Source organism: Berghia stephanieae, chromosome 2 (assembly GCF_034508935.2).
Source record: "Berghia stephanieae isolate SIO BIC M18660-M18661 chromosome 2, UCSD_Bste_1.3, whole genome shotgun sequence".
In the NCBI taxonomy this organism is placed as follows: Eukaryota; Metazoa; Mollusca; class Gastropoda; order Nudibranchia; family Aeolidiidae; genus Berghia; species Berghia stephanieae.
This window is the reverse complement of record NC_088361.1, coordinates 100353108-100378153: the sequence shown is the minus strand read 5'-3', so window position 1 is coordinate 100378153 and position 25046 is coordinate 100353108. Positions and strand designations below refer to the sequence as shown.

General features: G+C 34.9%; 2 protein-coding genes across 9 annotated transcripts in view; one reads left to right on the top strand and one right to left on the bottom strand.

Annotated features, from left to right (window-relative positions):
• Positions 1 to 15170, top strand: part of LOC144966049 (putative amine oxidase [copper-containing]) — a 57215-nt gene extending 42045 nt beyond the window's left edge. For 4 of the 7 annotated variants that reach the window (XM_078902054.1, XM_078902055.1, XM_078902058.1 and 1 more), the window contains 10 exons: positions 496 to 794; positions 2449 to 2602; positions 2812 to 2961; positions 3569 to 3670; positions 5167 to 5413; positions 6088 to 6269; positions 7264 to 7418; positions 7771 to 7978; positions 8962 to 9111; positions 10525 to 13098. In XM_078902054.1, coding sequence (XP_078758180.1) covers positions 496 to 794; positions 2449 to 2602; positions 2812 to 2961; positions 3569 to 3670; positions 5167 to 5413; positions 6088 to 6269; positions 7264 to 7418; positions 7771 to 7978; positions 8962 to 9111; positions 10525 to 10686 — 1809 coding nt within the window. In that variant the 3' untranslated portion in view covers positions 10687 to 13098. Of the gene's footprint in view, positions 1 to 495; positions 795 to 2448; positions 2603 to 2811; positions 2962 to 3568; positions 3671 to 5166; positions 5414 to 6087; positions 6270 to 7263; positions 7419 to 7770; positions 7979 to 8961; positions 9112 to 10524; positions 13205 to 13467 lie in introns of those variants that run through there. The other 3 variants (XR_013644148.1, XR_013644149.1, XM_078902056.1) reach the window with 2 other exon arrangements.
• An 8885-nt stretch (positions 15171 to 24055) lies between these two features.
• LOC144966047 (putative amine oxidase [copper-containing]) overlaps positions 24056 to 25046 on the bottom strand; it is a 38880-nt gene continuing 37889 nt past the window's right edge. For both annotated transcript variants that reach the window (XM_078902052.1, XM_078902051.1), the window contains exon 13: positions 24056 to 24282. In XM_078902052.1, coding sequence (XP_078758178.1) covers positions 24130 to 24282 — 153 coding nt within the window. In that variant the 3' untranslated portion in view covers positions 24056 to 24129. The remainder of the gene's footprint in view (positions 24283 to 25046) is intronic.

Below are 25046 nucleotides of genomic sequence, written 5' to 3'. Positions count from 1 at the left end.
TAATATAGAAAAAGCCTACCATGTCTAAGTAAAAACGTTTTCGCTGAATATGTTTTCGAGTCTGTTGATTAAAGATATTATTAAGCAGTTGCTTATTTCCGCTCATTTCATTGGCTTAATTAAAACGAAGGTGAAAATATGACTGATTTGGCTATTTGAAATAATCTTTTTGTTTGTATCAATACAAATCAAACCAAAAAAAGGCCTTCCAGGTGGGCATGGCATTCTGATAAGTTTTGATGATGAAGAAACAAATTTATATTTTCTAAAAATGATCATTACTAATAGTTTCAATTCATTACAAAATACAAGCCTTTTACAATCTATTGGTTACGACAAATCCAAGAATCTTACTTTTAGGTGTGGAATAAAGGTATCCTGTCATCGCGATGGATTTATTAATTTTGAAAACTTCTATAACATTCAATTATTGTAAAATATATTTATTATACGAATTCAATTTCTATTCTATATTTACTCTGATCTCCAAATCAGATTGGACGCATCATCCGTGACAGTTTTGATGCATCTTTCAGCGACTGTGAAGGTAGACACTGTCTCAAGTTTTACCCTGGTCCAGTGGGTTCAAATATTGTGAAGGACCTCAATGTCAGACACATGTGGCTGACCATCTTCTACAACATAGAGTATTATGCTGGCTACCCATTAGATCTCGGTTTGCTCGTTGACCTCACCAGCGTCAACCCCGATGAATACAGACTTATCAAGATCTGGTACAACAATCAGTTTTTTGAAAGTATTGAGGATTTCGTCACCAAATATGACCAGAACAGGTTTGAAGCTTTTCTTTATCATACATGCGAGATGGTCACTAAAAATTGCAACACAAAAAATGAGTCGTTTAACTTTGGATCCTATGAACCAATTGAATATGGCTGCGCTGTCTCATGGACGTTTGCAGTGAATGTGTGTGATACTTTCAGTGTGTTTTTCTAGGGTTCATTTTTTTTTGTATTTGTTTGTTTTGTTCTTTGTTTTGTTTTTGTTTGTTTTGTTGTTTTTTTTTTTTTTGTTTTTTTTTGTTTTTTTTTTTTTTTTTTTTTTGTTTTTTTTTGTTTTTTTTTTTTGTTTGTTTGTTTTTTGTTTTTTTTTTTGTTTTTTTTTTTTTTTTTTTTTTTTTGGGGGGGGGGGGTCGTGGCGTCATTGCTTTTTATACTTCTTTGCTTTGTTATTGTTCTTTTACAATATTTGTAACCCGCTGCGGTTTCATGTCGAAATGAACTAATGAACAAAATTGAATTCAAGTCTTTCCTTGACGACGAGGTGGAATCAACCTGACCAGCATGCTTTAACCTCAATGATTTAAGTTTTTGTTCACATTTTTATTCCAAACTTTAGCTTATCCTCAAGGCTAACAGTATTCTGGACCTGTCATGATTTGGATTTTATTCTTCAATGTACAATTTGTTGGAGGTTGAATTTATTTTATACCGTCCTCGACTAATCATCATTCTGAAGGAATGAATTTGATGTCATCCAGCTCTTTGTTATTGTTTTTAGCCAGCTATTTTAATGATGAGTTTTCACTAAATTCTATCAATCAGACTATAAACGTTTAAAGTTACACATTGAGCTGTGTGTTTTCTACGCTTTATCTGGAAGGCGGATGTTGTGAGTATTTAAGCTTATGGTATAGCATCAAAAATAACTTGTATTAGCAGACAAATCACTGAACAGCTATCACCATTCGGTTCGATCTTCTGCACTTATTAACAAATGAAAGCTGTTTGGCAGGTTCAATATACTCGTAGATGTTTGATGTGTGCGATCCTCTGTCTCCCTCTTGCTCTCTTTCCTTCGATGAAACCGGAAACCACGGGATTTGCGATGCTCCTACTTCCCCCCATAATATGTCCAAAAAAAAAAAAAAAAACAACACGTCATTTTTATCAAAAAAGCTTCAATTCTTTTTGTGCATCTGAATCTAACGTCCACAACTCGCACTCACAAAGCAGTGGCGATATGACATATGCGTTGACCAGTCCGTGACGACATTGTGGATTATATTTCTTTAGAAAGTCAAAATAAATAGATTTCGGATGTTAACGTTTTGTGAAATTTCAAGAAATAAAACTTATTCTCTTCTTTTATGGCATTTGTCTTAACTCAACATATTTCAGTTAGACTTAGAATTCAATTTAGAAAATCATACTCACTCGGTTACAATACTGTTTTGAGACAATTGGTCATGTTTAATTTCCGTTAAAAATTGTAATTACTAGCATATCATAATCGTGAACAGTGTTACCAAAAGACATTTTAATGCCCTGTCATTCTATATGCAGATATATAGTAGTGAATACTAACGAAAGAAAGATCAAATTGATACATGGATAATTTAAGTACACAAAATCGCATATAAATGCCAACAACAAAAAAGTCAATAATCTCTTTTTTTTTCATAGTCTTGTTGATCATCTCTTCCAGCATAGAAAAAGTCAAATTACATCCACCAGAGGTAGACGCCAAAGACTCCTTTTCATCCCTTTATCTCCGTGGTGATCCAGTGCCGGACAAACCACAGCGACCTCCAACTCTGGTTGAACCTGATGGGAAGAGATATTCTATCAAACACAGGGAGGTGAGAAGGAATGAGTTTGAAGACAATGATGAAGAAGGTGATGATGATGGTGATGATGATGATGGGATGATGATGATGGTGGTGAGGAGGAGGAGGATGAAGATGATGATGATGACGATGATGATTATGATGATGATGATGATAATGACGATAATGCGTTGATTTAAAAACACGTAATTCATTCATTATGTCTTCCATATTGTCCACAGGTGGATTACTTGGGATGGAAGTTTAATTTCCGTATGTCTCCAGTCACAGGCCCTGTAATCAACAACATCCGGTATAGGGGAGAGAGAATTGCATTTGAGTTAGGTCTCAATGAGATTGCTGTTTTCTACTCTTCTTTCAACCCGAAACAGGTACATAATCAAATGATGACAAGGGAAAGGGGGGTGGGGGGGGGGGGGTTGAGCCCGTGAATCCGGAGCTTAGCCCGATTACTGCAGTATAATACGGACTTTCGCTATTGCTTGCGACCATTTGGATAGGATACTAGTTGATTGCAAAGAACATTCCGCCAAATGTGAAGGATCCAGCCACCCAATTATTGCTGAGTGATGTGGGTGGTGGGAGGTTCATAAAAAAAATCTAGGCTACACACTGGATGGATACATTTCAGGAAATGATGTCATTTATAGACGCAGATTATCAATTTGATGTCAAGGACGGAGATATCTCTATTTCGTCCAACAGGGCGGCAAAGCTGTGCCCCGAATTATTGCCTGGTATATCAATTTGAAATAATGTCTGCCTACTATTTATTTCCCCTTTTTTGTACGTTCATCTCTCTCTCTCTCTCTCTCTCTCTCTCTCTCTCTCTCTCTCTCTCTCTCTCTCTCTCTCTCTCTCTCTCTCTCTCTCTCCATCTCATATCATTCATTGTGTTTTTTGATATGAAGCTGAAAATATTGATGAAGATGATGACGATGATGATGATGATGATGATGATACTTTTTTCATCATTAGCGTAACACAGACTACACAGACTCTAGTGCCGCGTTGGGCATGATGTCAAGGTCACTCATCCCAGGCGGTGATTGTCCAGACACAGCAACATTCATCAGTCAGGTAACCCCCCCCCCCCCCCCCTCTCTCTCTCTCTCTCTCTCTCTCTCTCTCTCTCTCTCTCTCTCTCTCTCTCTGTCTCTCTCTCTCTCTCTCCTTCTCTCGCTCTCGTTGTTCTCTCCATTGTTGTGTTATTGTGTTCTTGATGGGGATGATGAACTTATGGATAATGATGGTAATGATAATAATGATGATGAGGATGATGAACTTATGGATAATGATGATGATGATGGTGATGATGATGATGATGATGATGATGATGATGATGATGATGATGATGATGATGATGATGGTCGTTGTGGTGGTGGTGGTTTTGAGGATGTTCATGATTATGATGATAATGACGACACTAAGGATTGCTTAACAATTGTTACAAACGGCCTTCTAGGGTGGTTTGGTTTATTGTTTTTTGGGGGTTTTTTTTTTGTTTTTTTTGGGGTGTTTTTTTTTTTTTGTTGTTTTGTTGTTGTTGTTGTTGTTGTTGTTTTTTGTTTTTTTTTTTTGTTTTTTTGTTTTGGGGGGGGGGGGTTGTTTTGTTTTGTTTTGTTTTTTGTTTTTTGTTGTTTTTTTGTTGTTTTTTTTTTTTGGGGGGGGGGGGGGGTTAATATTTTTAATCACATTAAAATAATAATCAAATAAAATGAATAGAGTCTCTTCAAATTGAACATTAAAAAAAAAATTAAATTGAAGTTTTATATTTTTTATTATTTTTACTTTACATTTTTGACGTTTATTTCGTCCATTCTAACATAATAGTAGATTATGGAGATGAGTCATAAATGTTTAAAATTGTGATTCTAATTATTTTGATTAATATGACCCACTTGTCAAATGATTATTGTTGAGGTGTACTTATTTATAGGTCAGTTAGACAAATTGTTACGACCTCATTAAAGTAATGGAAATACTCTCAAACCAATGCAAAATACTGTCCATTACAACAATGTTAAATCAAGCCCATAATTGCATTTGGCTATCAGACCAGCAAATTTGTGCATTTCTGGTATTAGGCTAGAATAAATTAGACACAGAAAACTGAGTTTAAAGGCAAAATGATCAGAATTTTCGGAAATTTCAGATTTTTTTATGTTTGAGAAACAAGACTCATTCTAATTAATGTGAGCATTCATGGAAACTCAAGCTTAAAATTCCGTTTTAGCTGACCTTCTTACTCAAAAGATTAAAAATTCATGGTTTTTAGGAGATAAAAATTGTAGTCGTTATAATTAACTTTATAGAGCAACAATTTACTTTCACAGAGAATAAATATCACTTCAAATCCTTAAGATTATGTAGTGTGCCATCAACTTTTAATTTAAATAAGTTTTATTGACTTTGAGATGCTCATAAAGTTCTGAAATTGGAATCAAAATTTCATAATTCTACGAATTATTCTTAATAGTAGGCAGGTCTGGTATTAGGTATCCTGGTTCATCCAAATATGAGACTGTATTGAGATGATTGGTAATAAAATTCTATGATTAAATAATTCTTTCCAGACCTTCCCGGCTATGGACCAGACAGAACCTCTAGAATTTAAGCGAGGATTTTGTCTATTCGAAAGCATGAATGGCTATCCCACCCGTCGTCATTTGTCCTATTCCTACGGTGAAGGGTCGTTCTACGGGGGTATGCTGGATTCCTCTCTCGTCCTGAGGTCCATCCAAACTGTAGGCAATTATGATTACATTGTAGACTTCATGTTCCATCAGACAGGGGCCATACAAACCAGGGTTCTAAGCACAGGTGAGGATTTCAAGTTGGATATTTATTTGTCACTTGTTGAATCTTCTTCTTCTTCTTCTTCTTCTTCTTCTTCTTTTTCTTCTTCTTCTTCTTCTTCTTCTTCTTCTTCTTCTTCTTCTTCTTCTTCTTCTTCTTCTTCTTCTTCTTCTTCTTCTTCTTCTTCTTTTTCTCTCTTACTTACTCTCTCGCCACGCGCGCCACTGATGCAAATGGAATTTTTAGTTCGGTGGTATGACAGTCGGCTTATGATGAGTATGTCAAAGGTTCAAGTCCTGCTATGGATCGTACATGGGTCCTTGGAATTTACACTTTCTCACCGTACTCAGGTTCAAAATGATTATTACATAGAACAAGGGTATCTCTGCACGATACGGAAATATGGTCCGTTATAGACGAAGCATTGTGTAAAGCATTGGACCACTGAAGGTCCTTCTTCTCAAGGCAGAAATGAATATTATTGGAAATGATGCATCAAACACATGCACAGAAAAGTACAAGGAGAGTTAAGATCGCTGGGTTTTTGTTTCCTCGTTTACTAGGTTTGTTTTATGCAAGATGTGATGTTTCCACTCATTTTCAGGTTGTTTTGTTTTTTCCAAAAATCATATTGCATCTCTGAAAAGTACATGTTTGTTTCTATTTTTTAAATGTTCATTTATTCCATATCATCCCAGGCTACATCCTTCCTTCTGTGTTCCATGACGCCGAGCGTCCCTATGGATGGCGGACAATGGGGAATTACACAGCCCCTCTACACAACCATCTTTTTAGTTTTAAAGCTGATTTGGATGTTTCTGGAACGTCCAATCGATATGAAACTCTCGATATTAAACCTGAATTAGTTCAGTTAAGACATGTAAGTGTTAGAAATAACTTGCACAGCTCATATTTGGAATAGTGTTTAAATTGAAATATATAATGCTCGTTCTATTAACATTTAAAGAAATTGTTAGACAAAGAGTTGCAATTATTAAGATATGAATATGATTAGTATCCGTGTTTATCAAATGTTACTCACTAAGATTGTTTCAATAGCATGTGATGTATAAGGCATTGAAATGATAAACCACCCTAGTTAGCTTTTGATAAGATAGATAAGATAAGTGTTCCCAGTTACACTTTGCATACAGGATTAACTTTTTATATTTTTTTATTCATAAGTGCCATCATCTTCTACTTTCAGCTGTAATCGGTTATAATTAGCTTATGCAATTGGGGGTTCCTATTGATAAGGTTGAAGGGAGGCTTTATCTTATGTTATACTCCACATTTCCATTTTGCTGTTCACAAGAACCAATGAGAACATTGCATTAACTTGGACACATTTTTCCATTTCGAAAATATAATTTCAAATTACAATATTTGTTACCCATCGCCTCAAAACGGTAGTATGTCGCTGTCATTTATGTGCCAAAACTTGATTTTGTAACCTGAAATATGGACAGTGGTTTAGTTTGTATTGTTAAGAGGAAATATCGTGTTTTGACAAAGAGTGAAAAACTCAAATTCCCTCATTTCGGGATATTTAAAATTTCGAATCACTTTCTGTTAACTGACTCACCCGGCAAGATAACTTAAGATCAAAGTGAAAAAAAAAGATTCTGGGTTGAGAAATGAAATACTTTTTAAGCGAAGTCATGACCAGCAAAAACAACTTTGATTTAGACAGCGCCCTTCTGTCTTTATGTAGCCTTGATTTAATTTCAAAACAGATTTTCAATTTTATTATTGCTGCACCGACTAAACTAGAGTATGTAGGAGTGAAACCTTACCTTTATAATAGTTTTGATATTGATGAATTATTGATATACTAATGTTTTAGTTGGTCTTTTCCACGTTGTGTTTTTCAGCCTCACAAAATGGATTATCATCAGACAAAATTTGATAGGAGTTTGAAAAAAACGGAGAAAGAAGCCTTATACAAGTTTAATTTTGATCACCCTAAATATCACATTGTACACAACAATGACGTCAAAACAAATCTGGGACAACCAAAAGCTTACAGGTGACGATGATGGTGGTAATGATGACGATAACGTTGTTGTTGATGATGATGATAATGTTTATGATGATGATGATGATGATGATGATCATGATGATGATCATGATGATGAAGAGGATGATGATGAAGGTGGTGATGGTCGTTATGTTGATGACAATGAAGATGATAAAGATGACAGCTATGAGGATGATAATGATTAGGATGATAATGAAGACGATGATAAGAAGTTAATTAAATATTTAATTGGTAGGAGTAAGAAGAGTAAAAGTAAGAGAATAATATTAGATTACTTTACAACTTCACATTTATTGCATTGGACACAAGTCACAAATAAAGTATATCTTTGTCATGACAGAATCCACATAAACGGGATGAGCAAACAACTAGTCCCCCCTAACATGAACAATGAGCCTACTATTGCGTGGGCCAGACATCAACTCACCGTCACCAAGCACAAGGATGATGAGATTACGTCCGGCTCCCCTTATGGAATGTATGACAGTATGAATCTTGTCACGGATTTCTCCAAGTTTTATGAGGATGATGAAAGTATCGTAGATCAGGTGAGTTTATAAATATATATAACGTAACACTTGAAAAGATTCACATCATCCTGAAGGGAACATGTTTCTTCATTGTTTTTTTTTCAAGGGAAGTCGGATATAATATATAATATATATGGATATATTATATATATATATATATATATATATATATATATATATATATATATATATATATATATATATATATATATATATATATATATATATATATATATATATATATATTTGAATATATATCTGGGATAAAGTTAGATGCTTTCAATAATAGTAATGGGTTTGGTTTTTTTTTGTTTGTTTGTTTTTTTCTTCTTTTTTGAAACTCCAAAAGATATGATTTCATAATTCTGATGATTTTTAATGTAAACTGAACTTTCTCTATCTGGTTCATTCTTACAAAATACTAGATTACTGTATGCGTTGGAAAAGTGTCACAACCTTAGCTGAATGATGAAATATCAATATCAAATTGAAGAAAATGTTAGGATGCATAAAACTGTGGACCATTAAAAAAATTCAACAATTTTTATTAACTTAATATGAACGGGATATGTGACATGTAAAATAAGTAATGAATTGATAATAAACTTAATTTTCACAAAATTTTGTAATTTTAAGAAAAAAATAATTTTCAATATTTGTGTTCAGGCATTGGATTAATTCAAAAGAATACAATTTCATATTGTGTATAATACAATTTTTTACCGCCCACCTCTAATTAGTCGTTTAGAATTTGAATTAACAGTTTAAAAAATATGAAATTTGGCTGAACTTTATATATTTTACTCATGAGATTAAATATGTTTTTTCTTTTTTATTTTAAAGTGAGAAAAACTGAACTTTCGCTCTTCTGATCCTATAATTTTATTCACTTTTCGACAACTGGTTTAGATTGAGGTGTTGTGTCATATATTAGATACCATTCTGTGTTAATCTCAAATTGCCTTAACAAATACTATAATCCTTGCTTTCTTCTCTATCAGGATCTTGTGTTTTGGATAACATGTGGCATCCACCATATTCCCCACACAGAGGACCTTCCCATCACCCCCACCATTGGGGCCCACCTGGACTTTTTCCTTCTCCCATACAACTATTTCCCCAACTGTCCGTCTGTTAATTCCAGAGACCACGTAAGTAATCTGAATCAAATAAAAAGTCATTTTCAGTTGAAAAGTTTTTTTGTGAGTACCAATGCTGAGATAGTGGCCAGGTGGTTAAGGCATTGCACTGCGACTCGGAAGGTCCCGGTTTCGAGTCCCACTTCAGGCACCTTCGTTTGTTTGTTTTTTTCCTTGGGCAAGATTATTAACCCCCAATTTGCTCATTTGGACAACATGGGTGATTCCTTGTTGACATCAGACATCTTGTTTGATGAATTATCTATATTCCTTCGTGGAATGCCTAGGCGACGATGTCTTATGATGTCGTGGTGGCGGAAGGGCATACATTAAAATATTTCTAAGTTAATTCATGCAAATATGATGTTCTCCCTTAAAACAGTAGTATGTCAGGATAATTTAGATCAGACCTGCCGAGTTGAAATTTTTTTTTTAATTCGTAATGTTTATGACATAAAACTTTTTTTTTTAATTTCCTTCTTAACTGCTACTGTCTATCCATCTCTGGGATGACTTGGTTGTCTGACAGTGGATCATATTGTTAACCACTTGAATGTGATGTCCAGTCCCTTTGCTCACAGACAAGAAGTGGCGTGCCAATTAGTCTTTTTTTTAAGGTCAAATTGATATTTTAAAAATTAAGAAAATAAAGTGATTTTCTTGGCATACCAACACTTCAGACTCACAAAACACCCATTAATTTTAAGATTTCACCCATTCTTTTCAAAAGTTCTTAAAATTCAACTTTTCTTCATTCGAAAAAGGGATAAGTTTAAGGCATTCTGATCGATTATTTCTGAAAGAAATTTTAAAAATTGCATGTGTTATCCAGACTTTGCGCCAATAGAAGTCCCTATTCTTATGCACTTCAAAACTTTAACTCAACACTCAAGTAGTTAAGGTCTCTTTTGATTGGTATCTGGATATACGTTTAAATAGTATTAGATACTACAGAAGATGATTTATTCTTGTGATCTATTATTGTTGAATTAGTTATTTGAATTAGTTATGGTGACTTAATTTTTCTTTGGATATACGTTTAAATAGTATTAGATACTACAGAAGATGATTTATTCTTGGATCTATTATTGTTGAATTAGTTATTTGAATTAGTTATGGTGACTTAATTTTTCTTTGGAATATCTTAAAGAGCAGCTCACCTCTAGATCTGTAATATGTAGACTATTCCCTCAATTTTACTATAACTTCTTATATAACATAAATGTGCCACAAGAACCGTAGGTCATATGCATCCAATTGCTTTGTGGAGGAAATTGAATTTACTTTTAATGGTATTAAATTTGAATACTATTTGATTTTTAAAAAATTCCACTTAGACCTGAAAGTCAATTTTTAGTATTTGGTTCACCCTGCATAATGCTGGTTTGAGAAAGTTTGTCACATACATTCCTTATTTCATTTTAGGTCCGAGTACAACTCAAAGACTACAAGAATCCCTCTAGAGGTGTAAAGATTGACCGTCACGGATACAAGGACGAGCAATGCAGGATGCCCAAATACGCCACAGAGTATGAGGAACTACTTAAGAAAGAACCTGATGTCGCTGTAGAAGTCGATCCACAATAATTCAATATTATTTTAAAATATTGTAGAATGTGTGAATGTTGTCTCAAAATTGAATTTATGATAAAAATCTACCTCTATACTGCCATGCACTAACAAAACACACTTTTTTGCTACCTTTTGTCCCAAACACTTTCACTTCAAATATCATAATGTGATGATATGAAGGGTCATATTTGAGAACATCTAAAATAAAAGTTTTCTGGCCAAACTGAATTAAGTCTGCATTCGTAATGGCGGGAAATGTGATGAATAACCAGTTCAAAGATAAATCAGAGTGCTAGTCAGGAAATGCTCACTTCTTTCGTGTTTACATGAATGGCCAATCAAACAAATTTGCTCAATTTTCTGCTTATATTGAGAATTCTATTCAATCAATTAATATTATATGGGCAGAGTTCAAAGCCGTAGCCTTTCATCACGTCTAACAATTTTCACCAAAAAATAAAAACTCCAACTGCTGTGTTGCAACTTGGGGCTACAATGGTCAATGATGGGGGGAAAATAATGATTTGAAAGAAACCCATTCTTGTTATGAAAGGTTTAAGATTAAGTCATTGATAACCATGATTTTAAATGAATAGCAGTCATCTGTAGCTGGTGCAATATTATAGAGAGATGTTCCATTGTGGTTACCATTATGGCAAAAGTTTTCAGCATTCAAGCCCCCCTCCCGCCCACTTAAAATTTATTTGCATTGTGATATCATTTTGGTAAGAGACTTTTCGTTATGAAAAACATTTTTTTAAAAAGAAGAAACGTTTTGTAAATTTGTCTAAATTAATTAACTTGATACGTTTAAGATATATGTATCTCATCGAGTTATCACTTTTCTTCTCCCTTCTGCTCAACACTGAAAAAATGTCTTTTAAAATTTTGGTCAGAAAATAATTACTACTTTTCAAATAATTTAAGTGTTGCTGCTTGAAACTGGGAGAAATGAATAACAATAATGATATGGAATGGAATCTTCAATTTAATTAATGAAGACAGAAGACGGGGACGTTTCCAGGTTTCCATTTTGTCAACAAAACAAAATTGATTTTTTGTTAATTCGCCCTAACAAGTAAAAGGCACCCTCTCATCTCTCTTTCGTTTTTAGTGTCTCATCCATCGTGTTACAGGGACAGCTATAACATCCACATTATCTGTATTTGTTAATTAAATTGTAGCTTCTATTCCCTTTTATCTATTATATTTATCAAATAACTAAAATGTACCCCCGACCTTTCCAAAATAAAGCTTTGAGAATTCTTTGGCAAGTTGACATCAAAGTCAAAGGATATAGGAAGTAAGAATTTCCTGCCCAAAACATAAAAAGACATTTCAACAGTTAGTCCAGTCTGAGATAGCTTCTTTCCGTTATTTCAATTTGTGTTTCTTACCTTTTTAAGAGAAAGAGAGAGAGAGAGAGAGAGAGAGAGAGAGAGAGAGAGAGAGAGAGAGAGAGAGAGAGAGAGAGAGAGAGTTATGAAATCAAATGTAGTATTTACTGCATGATCAATTGTCATTTTTGCGTGCCCTTTCTTGCCGCATTCAATATACAGCAAAAAACAAACAAACCTCTGTCTTTCTAGACTACTTTCATGCTGTTGTAAAAATTTCTCGTGTCTTCCCTGTATCAAATATATACAGGACAGTGAGACTGGGTCTACAAAATATTGCATGATTTGTTAAATCAAGTACAATCACCTGGGTGGGGTCTTCTGACCTCCCATTATGGGCAGGAGGTCACTTGGTGTGTCTTCTATCCCCCCATATGTTTTCCTTTCCGTATTGCTCTCTATATTTGTGCTGGATTGACATTGCTCTTTTTTTCCTAGTCCTGGTGGGGATCCTTAGCTTGGAGGGAGAAAGTCAAATGTGTTTAGTACATTATTAAGAGATGATATTTTCCTTGATAAATGACCTCTCTGTTATTGTTATGTTCTATTATAATTATTAGTTTTGTATACTTTATTTTGTATGTCGTAATTTGTAAACATGTGAGTGTATCCTTCATTGCGGGATCCTTTGCGCCTGGATGGGATTTTAGGTAATGTCAAAATTTGCACAGTGCTTTTAACTTCATATCTACAACTTTTCCTCTCTATCATCTTGCTTTTTACTGGTACTAAATGAAATGACCTAACAGTGTCGTGACGCTGTAAAACCCCTAAAAACAAAAGAATTACAATCACAATATTGTTTACAATCTACTCTTCACCCTCCACGTTCTTTTGTCTCTCATAATAATATATCTTTCTAATGTAATTTTTAAACTTTTGTACGTGTGAAAAATGTCATCAACACTTTCATATTCATGTGCCATTTTCTTCACCCACTTTGTTTTTGTGATGTCATCGGTTAATGACTACCCCTTATTGGGGTGTTGTGAAAATAAACTCAATTTTATTGAGTGACATTAATGTCAACGATAATTGTTTGATCGTGAATATACCCACCAAATGTATTTGGTTCAAATGGTAAAATCATTAACAATTCAAGATTAATGTATGATTTAAACTATGTTCGAATACTGTATCACATGTATGATTACTATTGATGAGGAAAAATAGGTTATGGAGAAGTGCCAGATGAAAACAGAGAATAAAAAGTCACGAGGTCAGTGCCAAACTTAGGATACAATTGACATGACACCCTCCACCTGGCAGAGAGAGAGAGAGAGGACCGACTGTCCTCTCTCTCTCTCTCTCTCTCTCTCTCTCTCTCTCTCTCTCTCTCTCTCTCTCTCTCTCTCTCTCTCTCTCTCTCTCTCTCTCTCTCTCTCTCTCTCTTTCTCAGGCACTTGTTGTGTCTTCTATCCTTCTTTATCTTTTTATTTTTTCCAACGCGCTTCCTGTCTTTGTCTTGGATTGATGTTACTTGGTTTTGTCCTGGCCCTAGCAGAAATCCATGGCTGGGAAGAAAACAGTCAAATATATATTATTGTCTTTCTGTCATGTACTCATAGCTTTAAATTTGAATATATGCTGTAAACTTATGGGTTTATTCCTCTTGGACCCTGTACTTGTGTCTGGATGACTTTTAGGTGATTTCAAATAAGTAGGCTTCGGTGGGGGTCTTCGACCTCCCATGGTGGGCAGGAGGTCGTTGTGTCTTCTATCCCCTTACATCTGTTTTCTGAGTTGCTTTCTGTCTTTGTCTTGAAGTGAGATTGCTTAGTTTTGTAGCCCTGGCCAGAGTGTCTGACTGAGAGGAAAACAGTCAAATGTATAGTTGTAGTTTTTGGGAGATGATATTTGTTTTTTTGTAAATGATCTCTCTGTTAGGAACTGTTATTTTTTGTAAGTTTTAAGTATATTATAATATTGTAAACATTTGAGTGGATTCCTGTTTGTGGAGACTTGTGTTTGTGTCTGGGTGAGACTTTTGGATGATCTCAAACTTAGAACACTGATAGTAAACTCTTGGAATCGACATCTGTGCCCGATTTGAGCCCTTTCCCTTTGTCTCACTTATTCCTGTGTTCTTTCTTTTGTAAATCTATAACTTTTTTTGACTATCCTATTTTCTTCCTCTTTACCAGCGCTAAATTACCTAACTGTGTCGCAAGCGACGTAAAACGCTTAAAAACAATACTTTGGCAACTTACCGTTTTAATAGAATAAAAGAAACAGGGGAGACAATCATGAGGGAGAAACTGACGACATAAAAAAAAATAGCATTGTGTAGTTAACTGCTATAAACGGAATACATCTCTGAATATGAAAAATTCTGTTTGGATTGAAATTCATTGTTGACATTAAAGAATTATCATTGTGGTTTCGATTGAGACCATCGAATTCTTGGTCCACTAAATACTGACTGATTGCTCATTGCTGTTCAAGGAAATTGCCTTGTAAATTTTATGTTTGCCGTCATTATGACATACTTGAATGTCTGATATCTGGGTGGAGTTCCTGACCTCCCATAGTGGGCAGGGGGGCACTTACTGTGTCATCTATTCTCCTATATTTTTTTTCCAGCTTGCTTTTTGTCTTTGTCTTGGAATTTTGTCCTGGCCCTGGTCGGATACCCTGGCTGGGAGGGAAGCAGTCAAATGTATGGTTTTGCGAGTTGATATGTTTTTTTGTCTTGTAAATCATCTTTCTGCTATGCATTGTATTATTTTTGTTTTATAGATATATGATTTGTAAACATTTGAGTGGGTTCCTCTTGGTGGGACATATGTTTGTGTCAGGATGAAACATTTAGGTGGTCTTAAACTAAGAACACTGATGGTGTGCTCTTGTTCCCTATTTGAACTAATTCCCCTTGGTCTTCCCTTTTCTTGGGCACTTTTATTGTAATTCTATAACTTTTTACTATCAAATTTTCTTCCTTTTTACTGGCGCTGATATGATCTAAATGCTTTGCAAGCGCCGTAAAGCCCTTTAAAATATAAAAACAACAATGTTTGATATGTAAAGACTTAATGATACTGCGTACCCAAGATGTATTTTTATAGCAATAGAAGTAAAAAATAAATAAATAAACCTCAACAATCTTTGTAAGCTTCCTTTTCTTGTAAGAAAGGATGTCACTAAATTAAAGTTTTAAATGTATTATTCTTTGTTGACATTATTTTGTTAAATAAGCAATTCTATGATGGACAGGGGGTCATTTGCTGAGCCTTCCAATCCGCTATATATGTTTTCGGAGTTGCTTTCTGTTTTGTCTTGGAATAGGATTGCTTGGTTTGTCCTGACCCTTTGCCGGAGTCTTTGGGTGAGAGGAAATAGTCAAGAGTATAGTTTTAGTTTTAGGAGTTGATATTGGTTTTTCTTGTAAATCAGATGTTATGCATGGATAGTTTGTTTTTGGGGGTTTTTTTTTGTGTTTTTTTTTTTTTTTTTTTTTTTTTTTTTTTGTTTTTGTTTTTTTGTTGTTTTTTTTTTTTTTTTTGTTATATTTCCTTTGAACATTTCTTGTAAACACTTGAGTGTATTCCTCTTAGTGGGCGGATCATGTGCATAGAATTTTTAGGTGATCTCAAACTAAGTACATTAATGGTATGGTCTTGAATCTACCTCTGTTCCCTATTTAAACTTATTATCTTTTATCTTACTTTAGTCTTGGGTGGTTTAAAATACTATTCCTTTTTCTTCCTTTTTACTGACGCTGATATAACCTAAATGTGTTGCAAGCGTCGTAAAATCCATTAAAAAATAAATAAATAAATACATTTGAAACTCTATGGCGCGTGAGAGAGACTTTCGTAATGTTATCAGTGGGCCTTGGAAGGATGGTACACACTAATCGTGCTATTTTCTGGTAGAGTTGAACACTGTCTACAAATCATTTTACTAACATGAGCATACACAAAGAAAAAGCATTTATATACCGCAATGTCCACTAGATGTGCTCAGAGTGCTTTACAACAGGTCCAGCTCAGCATCAACGCTGAAAATGAATGTATGAGGATCCCATTAAAGCGCATTTATGATTTCCTTTCGACAGAGACAACGCTGTGAGATATCTATTTTACACCTGAGTATGGTGAGAGAATGTAAGACCTTTTTATAAGCACTGAACTTTGCCCCGCCCACAAGTATTAATTTTTAAAAATAATAAAAATAAATAATATTTTTGATGTGGAATAAATTCATGTGAAATGCATGATACCGGCTGGTCTATGACGCATATCCAGCAAAGTTTTAAAAAATTAAAATACCCGCCCCATTCATTGGCGCTTTGAATTGAAATATGAATCGTGTTACCAACTGGATTGGTTTTTAATTTGCATGTCTGCAGGCAACCATTGATGAAAATGGGTGAATAAAAATATTTTACTCTTACTATTAGTTTCGATCATTCGATAATATGTATCGATTGCCCCCACTGTTCGTAGGGGACAATATCAACCGGATATGCTTTTCAATCACTCGAAAAAAATAATTTAAAAGCCGGATGTTGTGTCTGTGGAGGAAAAACTCCGCGACATTATTGATTTTTACTGAAACAGTTATGGCCTTTGAATAAACAGGTCAATATACTCGTATTGGGAGTCGCGCTCAGCCTTGCAATGACAAAACGTCAATTTCTTCATGTTGGTCAGAAAACGTTTACTTCATACGTTCCCGTGCAAACGTCTCAAAAAAGTTTTATTTTCGTCATGCCTAATATTGAATTTGAAGCTTGATATATAAACTTTTTTGTTTAAATAAAGAACTTCACTGAAGAGAGAGAGAGAGTTAGAAGAGAGAGAGAGAGAGAGAGAGAGAGAGAGAGAGAGAGAGAGAGAGAGAGGGAGGGGGAGGGGAAGAGAGAGAGGGGGGGGAGGGAGAGTCCTATTTCACAAAAATCTCAGTTCCCATTATTACTATTTAGGTAATTTAAACTTTTACTTCAATTATCTTCGTCTAATTTCATTTCTACATAATATCAAATTGATATTAAGATAACCTTCAATATTTTTTTTTCAAAAAAGCCTCAAACCCGTCACTTCTGTGGAGTCTCGGGTTTAAGATTTTTTTAACAAGCTGGATTCTACATTTAACCAGCGTTTACACATTGTAACCGGACTCTCTTATTGGCGTCTTTTTACATTGTTTTAATGGACACAGTATTTGCATTGGTTTGAAAGTATTTCCATTACAACAATGGGACCACAACAATTTAGATTATCAGATCTGCAAATAAATACACGTCGCACTTAACCCTTCAATGTCCATAATAATAATAGGAAGTAAAAGTTTTCTCCGCAATTTTTATATGTCTTTAGTTAGTAAAGGACAACTGCTGTCCTTGGCGCCAGACTTTATTCTAGATTACTATGTGACCCATCTCCTTCATCGAGTATGAGTATGATGTCAGGATGAACTAGATTCCGAAAATAATTGAATTTAATTCTCTCCTTATCGATCATTTGCTAGATTTTACCTGAAAGGTCACACCCAGTACCATAAAAATTGATTGTTCAAACACCAACTCAAAAATACAAAGTAAATCGTTGGTCAGCAGATCAAAACCTCTGAAGTTTCGATGTTCACGATCGGCGGATCAAAACTCTGAATACTACTTACATACGAGCTTTGCGCATCATGTTGTATTTAATTTTGGGCCGATCAGACCTCTGATGAGATCATTTTGTCCAGCAAACAAACTTTATAATGCAGTATTTAATTTTTAGAACAATACCAAATATGTTTATCTAAATTATGTGATGTATAAAAGAAATCTGAATGAGAAAAAATTGGATTGTATCGAAAAGAATGTGACGATTTTCCTGTAATTGGAAATGAGAGGGTTAAAGGAAAACGCCCACAATCAGAAAATTTGAGAGTTGAGTAGTTTGACAAACTATGTACATTCATTCTTTACAACGGCGTTTATTGATCCAAAATTTTGTTCGAAAGTTTTTTCATTATATATAACGCTGGAAGCGCCATACGACGGGATAATGGATCCCTCTCTGGTTTATCTATTGCGGAGGTATAATATGGCCAGCTCCTCGTTATTCCCATCAATGCTTTGGGCTTCAAATAAATAAATATAAAATAAAATTCCCTTTATTATCCCAAAGGGAAAATTTTGCTCTAGGGGCTATTCCAAGGGAAACCTGGAATAATCCAGGCGTCAACCGCAGTGCAGCGCCGCAAATTGAGCTAGAGCGAGGTGACTTGCTCAAGGCCACGCAGAAGATGGCAACAGAACAAACGTGTAAAAGTTTTCATTGATATTTCGGAGATAACTTCACAAGATCACTCCCAGACATATTTAAATTCATAGTTCTCGAGTCAGGGCAGAAAAGAACCAAAATTACTCAACCAATGAAAATAAACAATGATTAGAGAATAAATGGAGGAAGATGGAGGAAATGAAGAAAGAATAATAGGACAAAGAAATAACTTGCACGGAATATTTGGATATAGGCCTAATGTCCTAAAAAGTAAATATATCTTATTTTCACGCTTTTTACAAACCACCAATCATCAATTAAATACAATTTTAATCTGGATACCAGTGAGGAATTGAAGCCGGACTATGGGGTACCAGAGGAGAATGAACCTGACACTATAGGAACTGGACACCAATGGGGAATGAACCTGAGACTCAGGGAAGTGCACACCAGTGGAGAGTTAATCTGGGACTGTGGGAGATGGATACCTGTGGGAATCGAAGCCGAACTATAGGAGCTGGGTACCACAGGAGAATGAAACTGACAATATAGAAGTGCACACCAGTGGGGAGTTAACCTGGGACTGTGGGAAATGATACCATTGGGAGTTGAAGCAGGACTATTGGAGTTGGGTACCAGAGGAGAATGAACCTGGCACATTAGGAAGTGGTCACCAGTGGGGAGTGAACCTGGGACTCAGGGAAATGCACACCAGTTGGGAGTTAACCTGGGACTGTGGGAGATGGATACTTGTGGGAACCGAACCCAACTCCCAGAGTCCCGCTTCAACTCCCAATGGTATCCATCTCCCACAGTCCCAGGTTAACTCCCCACTGGTGTGCACTTCCCAGAGTCCCGGGTTCAATCCCTACTGGCACCCACTTGCTATAGTGTCAGGTTCATTCTCCTCTGGTACCCCATAGTCCGGCTTCAATTCCTCACTGGTATCCATCTCCCATAGTCCCAGGTTCATTTGCCACTTATATCCTTTTCCCATAGTCTCAGGTTCACTCCCCACAGGTGTACACTTCCCTCAGTCTCAGGTTCACCCCCCACATGTGTCTACTTCCCATAACTTTGTCGGATATTGTCGTGTTTTTCCGGGTTTCGGCGGGTTTCGTAGATTTCCATAGTCTCAGATTCACTCCCGACTGGTGTACACTTCCCTGAGTCCCAGGTTAACTCCCCACTGCTACCTACTTCCTATAACTTTGTCGGGTTTCGTCTGATTTCGGTGGGTTTCGTAAAAAAAAGACACACCCTTTTCCTTTCAACGCACTAAATTCCCGATCTCCGAGCTACATTCAAGAACTTGTGGTCCCCTACTCCCCGATTCGCCAGTTTTGGTCATCGGAGATCCAGCTACTAAAAGTGCCAAAAACACGGCTTACTAATTTCGGCGATATATTATTATCTTTTTATAAAGCAGGACCTATCATTTGGAAATCGCTTTCTTTGTCAGTAAGGCTCTCGGGCAGCGTAGAAAGTTTTAATAAAAATCTAAAGACTCATCTTTCCCATAAATTTTTATCCTAGGTATTTTCTTATTGATGAGTAAATTATACGTTTTATTTTTTTATTCCATTTTGTTGAATGTTAATTTCATTTTGTAAAACTTGCATAGTTAGTGTGTGCGACTGTTGTGTGTGTCTGTCTGGCTCGGTAAGAGTGTGTTTATGGTTTGATAAGTATATTGTAAGGCGCTTTGAGGCGTCGGCGTTTAGCGCTATAAAAGAACACTTTATTATTATTATTATTATTATTATTATTATTATTATTATTATTATTATTATTATTATTATTATTATTATTATTATTATTATTATAAGCAATTATACGAGGATACAAAACACAGCAAGATTGATGTTGTTTGTGTTTTACGGGGCTTGCGACTCCAGGGGCGTGGCTATGTTGGTTGATTTGGTGACTGGCACCGCACGATCCATTTTTTTAAAATGGATTACAGCATTTAAAAAACACAAACAAACTGAGAAATGGTATATACCGCCACTTACTTATTTGAGTAAGTCTTTTCTTTATTTTTTTTCTTTTGTGTTTACAAATATAGCATATTTTAAGTCATTTCCTCTGATTCTAGCACCACCCTTACTGTAAGCATGCCACGCCACTGCTTGCGACACATTTAGGTCACATCAGCGCAAGTAAAAAAGAAGAACATGTGATAGTAAAAAAAATATAAAATTACAATTAAAGCACTCAAGAAAAAGCAAGACAAAGTGAGGAATTCATTTAATCTCTAAGAGAAAATATAAATATCAGTGCTTTTAGGTTGTCAAAAGTTTATGATAACAAAAAGTAATACAATGACAACATTTTGACGCGTTTTCTGATTTTCTTTAACATTTTTATTTTTGGTTTAAATAATTATTCACTGCATGACAATTTCAACACGAATTCAGATTTAACGAAGTCTCACACTCAGCCTCGCCTTAAGAGAATTCCAATTCCACTGCAATTACAAATAATTGATTATTTATCAATGGTATCAATGGCACAAAGTATATCTGCATGACTTTAAGAGGTAGGAAGGACAAACCTGTCTACTTCAGTTTTTTTGGGTTTTTGTTTTTTTTTTAACATTCGTAATTCTAGGAGTCGCAACCTGCTACTGAAACTAAGGCTACGTATATCTCTCTCTCCATTGTAGGTGTAACCCTACGCCAAACCTCCGCATTCACAGCGACCTGCGATTTTTCTAATAAATGTCATTGGTAACCGAATCAGTACGTGAAATGGAACATCATCTAAACTACATCACGAGGAAAAATCATATTTTTTGTTTTTGTTTTTAAGGGTTTTACGGCGCTTGCAACACATTTAGGTTATATCAGCGCCAGTAAAAAGGAAGATATGGGATAGTAAAAAGTTCTGGAATTACAATTAAAGCACCCAAGAAAAAGTAAGACATAGGTGAACTGGGAACATATAGGGATCAGATGTAGATTCCAAGAGCATACCACTATGTTGTTAGTTTGAGATCACCTATAAGTCTCATCCGGTCACAAGCACAAAATCCAACAAAGAGGAACACACTCAAATGCTTACATTATACATTCAAAATAACAAATATAATAAAACATAACAGAGAGATGATTTACAAGGAAAGAAATATCATCTCCCAAAACAATAACTATGCATTTGACTGTTTTCCTCCCAGCTAAGACACCGGCCAGGGCCAGGACAAATCTAAGTAATCTCATTCCAATACAAAGACAGAAAGCATGTTGGAAAAAGATACATTATGGGGATAGAAGACACAGTATGTACCTCCCTGCCCACTATGGGAGGTCAGGAACCCCACCCAGGGAAAAATCATAAAAATGGTTTGAAAATATATTATCGTAATACACTAAATCCATATAGAAATCTAGAAAATACAAACAATATTATATATATATATATATATATATATATATATATATATATATATATATATATATATATATATATACGTATATAGTTTCTGATGACAAAAAGAAAAAATAAAGAATGGGAGACAACACAACACACGAAGACAATAGCGGTATATAATTAGGACAGAATGCATTTGAAAGATGCAAAGAACCATCTTTAGATACAAACCTCCGATATTACACCACAGTATGGCAATTCGTATATTCATAAATGGAATAATCTATTTCATCTCAGGATTAAATACCATCTTTAATTCCTTCGATGTTGTACTCAGGCATCAAACGTGCTTTTAATTTTACTCCTGTTTTTAAAAAAAATAAAATTACAGATGAGTAACACTTCGTTCCGTAGTTAGGGCTAAAAATTCACACCTCTACGAACGTTTTTTGAAGAAAAGAAAGAGGTCAACAGCCTGGGTGAGTGACGTTGGTCTGAATATTCTGAATTTTGTTTCACAATAATCCATGATCATTCTACAACATATACAGCAACATTTTAATAAGGCAAGATAATATGAACTTTATTAACCCAGACAAGGAAAATAATACTGTGCGTCTCTTTTTCATTCCAATATCAAACGTTTTTTTTTTTAGTAAACAATAATGATTCAATACAAAGCAAAAAAAAAAAAAAAAAAGAACAACCAAAACTGTAAAATAAGTAGTGGCCCTTGATATGATGACGGTGATGCTGATTATGGCGACGATGACATCGCCCATGGTGATCATTTTGATAACGAAGGTAAATTATTCAAATTTAAACTTTTTGACGACTTAAGACGAGGGGATGTTATTTTAATATCTCTCTATAATAAGAAACAAAAGTTTGTTGGCCAAAAACAAAGGGGGGGGGGGGGGGGAGGTTGTGTTTTATCAGTCTAACGTCTTCAAGTATCATTCTAACATTTGCATAACTGTTGAAAGGGCAACACAGGGCGAGATATAGAGGTGGGTTAGGCATTATTTTGTTAGTTGTTTTTAAAGGTTTTACGGCGCTTGCGACATATGACGGAAAAAAGGAAGAAAATGGGATAGTCGATAAATTTTTTGATTATATTAAAGCATTAAAGAAAAAGTAAGACAAGCAGGAATGGTATAAATAGGGAAAAGGTTTAGACTCCAAGAGCATACTATTATTGTGTATAGTTTGAGATCACCTAAAAGTCGCATCCCGACACAAGCACAGGATCCAACTAAGATGAACACACTCAAATGCTTACACTATTCATTCAAAACAACCAATATAACAATAGCTACATACTCGTAACAGAGAGATGATTTCCATAGGAAAAATATAATCTCCCAAAACTTTTAACTCTTGTGACGGTTTCCCTCCTAGCCAAGGACTCTGAAAAAGGAAAGGACAAAACCAAGTAATCTCATTCCAAGACGAAGACAAAAAGCAAGTTGGAAAACGGGTAATATAGGGATATAGAAGACACTATAGGAGGTCAGAACTCCATCTAGAGGATTAGGCATTCCAATTCCACCGGGAGATCCCAGTGAGCCCTGTTGTCGGTATCTTGGGTTTTTTTGTTTTGTTTTGTTTTGGTTTTTTTGTTTTTTTTTGGGGGGGGGGGGGGGGGGGTTCATCTTTTTTTTTCGGTTGTGTTACTAAGGCAAGAAATAAATCCCTTATTGCTCATTTTGCAGTGCTGTTTACTGTGGCTAACGCCCCTGTAATCTCGGTCTTTTTTAAGAGGGTGAATTAAGAGAATTTTTAAATAATTTAGTTAATATATGTTCCTTTGGTTTCTATGAGTTTTATGGCGTCAGTAAAAAGGAAGATGATGATGAGGGAACAGTTCTAGATCTGAAGTTAAAGCACAAAAAATAGTAAGGCAAAGGGGCAAATTCCAATAGGGTACAGAAGAATCCATTAGCAATCTATCAGTGTGCCTATTTTGACATTACCTAAAAGGTCCATCCAGGCACGAGCAGAGGATCCCGCTGTGAGGGATACACTCAAATATTTACAAACTAACGATTCAAAACAAGAAACATAAATAGCACATAACAGAGAAATGATTTACAGGGAATATAATAATGTAAAAATCGCTCAAAAAAGGAACCATACATTCAACTGCTTCCTTCTCAGTTAAGGACCCTTGCTAGGACCTGGATAAAACGAGCAATGCCATATCAGTACAAAGGCGAGAGCAACATGGAATGGAAAAACAGATAGAGGGGGATAGGAGACAAAGCAATAGTGACATCTCTGGTTATTTATTACCTATTAAGATCAGCAAGCGGATGAGGTTTGATTACATGACAACGAAGTCTAATCCATAAAAAAAGCAAGCAATTCTACCATAAAATTAAAAAATTCCGTATATTATTTACTTCATTTTAATCTAACAATGCATTATGTATCATTTACAAGTTGATCTTTTGTCATCTTCTTGCATATTACAAATCAAAGAGGATATCCGGTTCTTTGTTTATCAGTTCATCATAGGCTGTGGCGTGTTTGGAAGTCTTGCATTGTTCATCTTTGTTGCCATGTCTATCTATGAGTAATCCTTTCTCGGGGTGCCTCTTGTCTTTTAGATTAACGAAGACCTTGTATTGGGGAAAGAGAGAGAGAGAGAGAGAGAGAATGAAAAGTGATGACGACGGAAAATAATTTCTAATTCAATAAGATCCTGGATGAAGTTGAGATTAAATCTCAACAACAAAAAAGAAAGAAAAAAAATTAATAATAATAATAATAATAATAATAATAATAATAATAATAATAATAATAATAATAATAATAATAATAATAATAATAATGATAATGATAATAATAATAATAATAATAATAATAATAATAATAATAATAATAATAATAATAATAATAATAATAATAATAATAATAATAATAATATAATAATAATAATAATAATAATAATAAAATTTAAAAAAACAACAACAACTGGACATCCTGCCCCCCTCGCACCCAACATACACACACGAACCTGACCACTTGTCCACTCAGCAGTTATTGGGTTGCTGGCTTTGTTAGACTTGGCGGTAAGTACTTTGTATACTAGTATCCTATCGTAAGGGTAGCAATATATTTTTATTGTCCGTTGAACCCTAAAGAAACTGTGAATAACTCCGGCTCTATGGGTCCTATGGTGCTAAAGAACTCGTTTCTCTTTAATGATATTCGTTTTGTTTTTTGTTTTTTTTTTGTTTGTTTGTTGTTTTTTTTAACGATTTTACGGTGCTTGCAACACATTTAGGTTATATCAGCACCAGTAAATAGGAAGAAAATGGGATAGTAAAAAGTTCTAGAATTACAATTAAAGCACCCAAAAAAAGAAGGGGAACTGGGGACA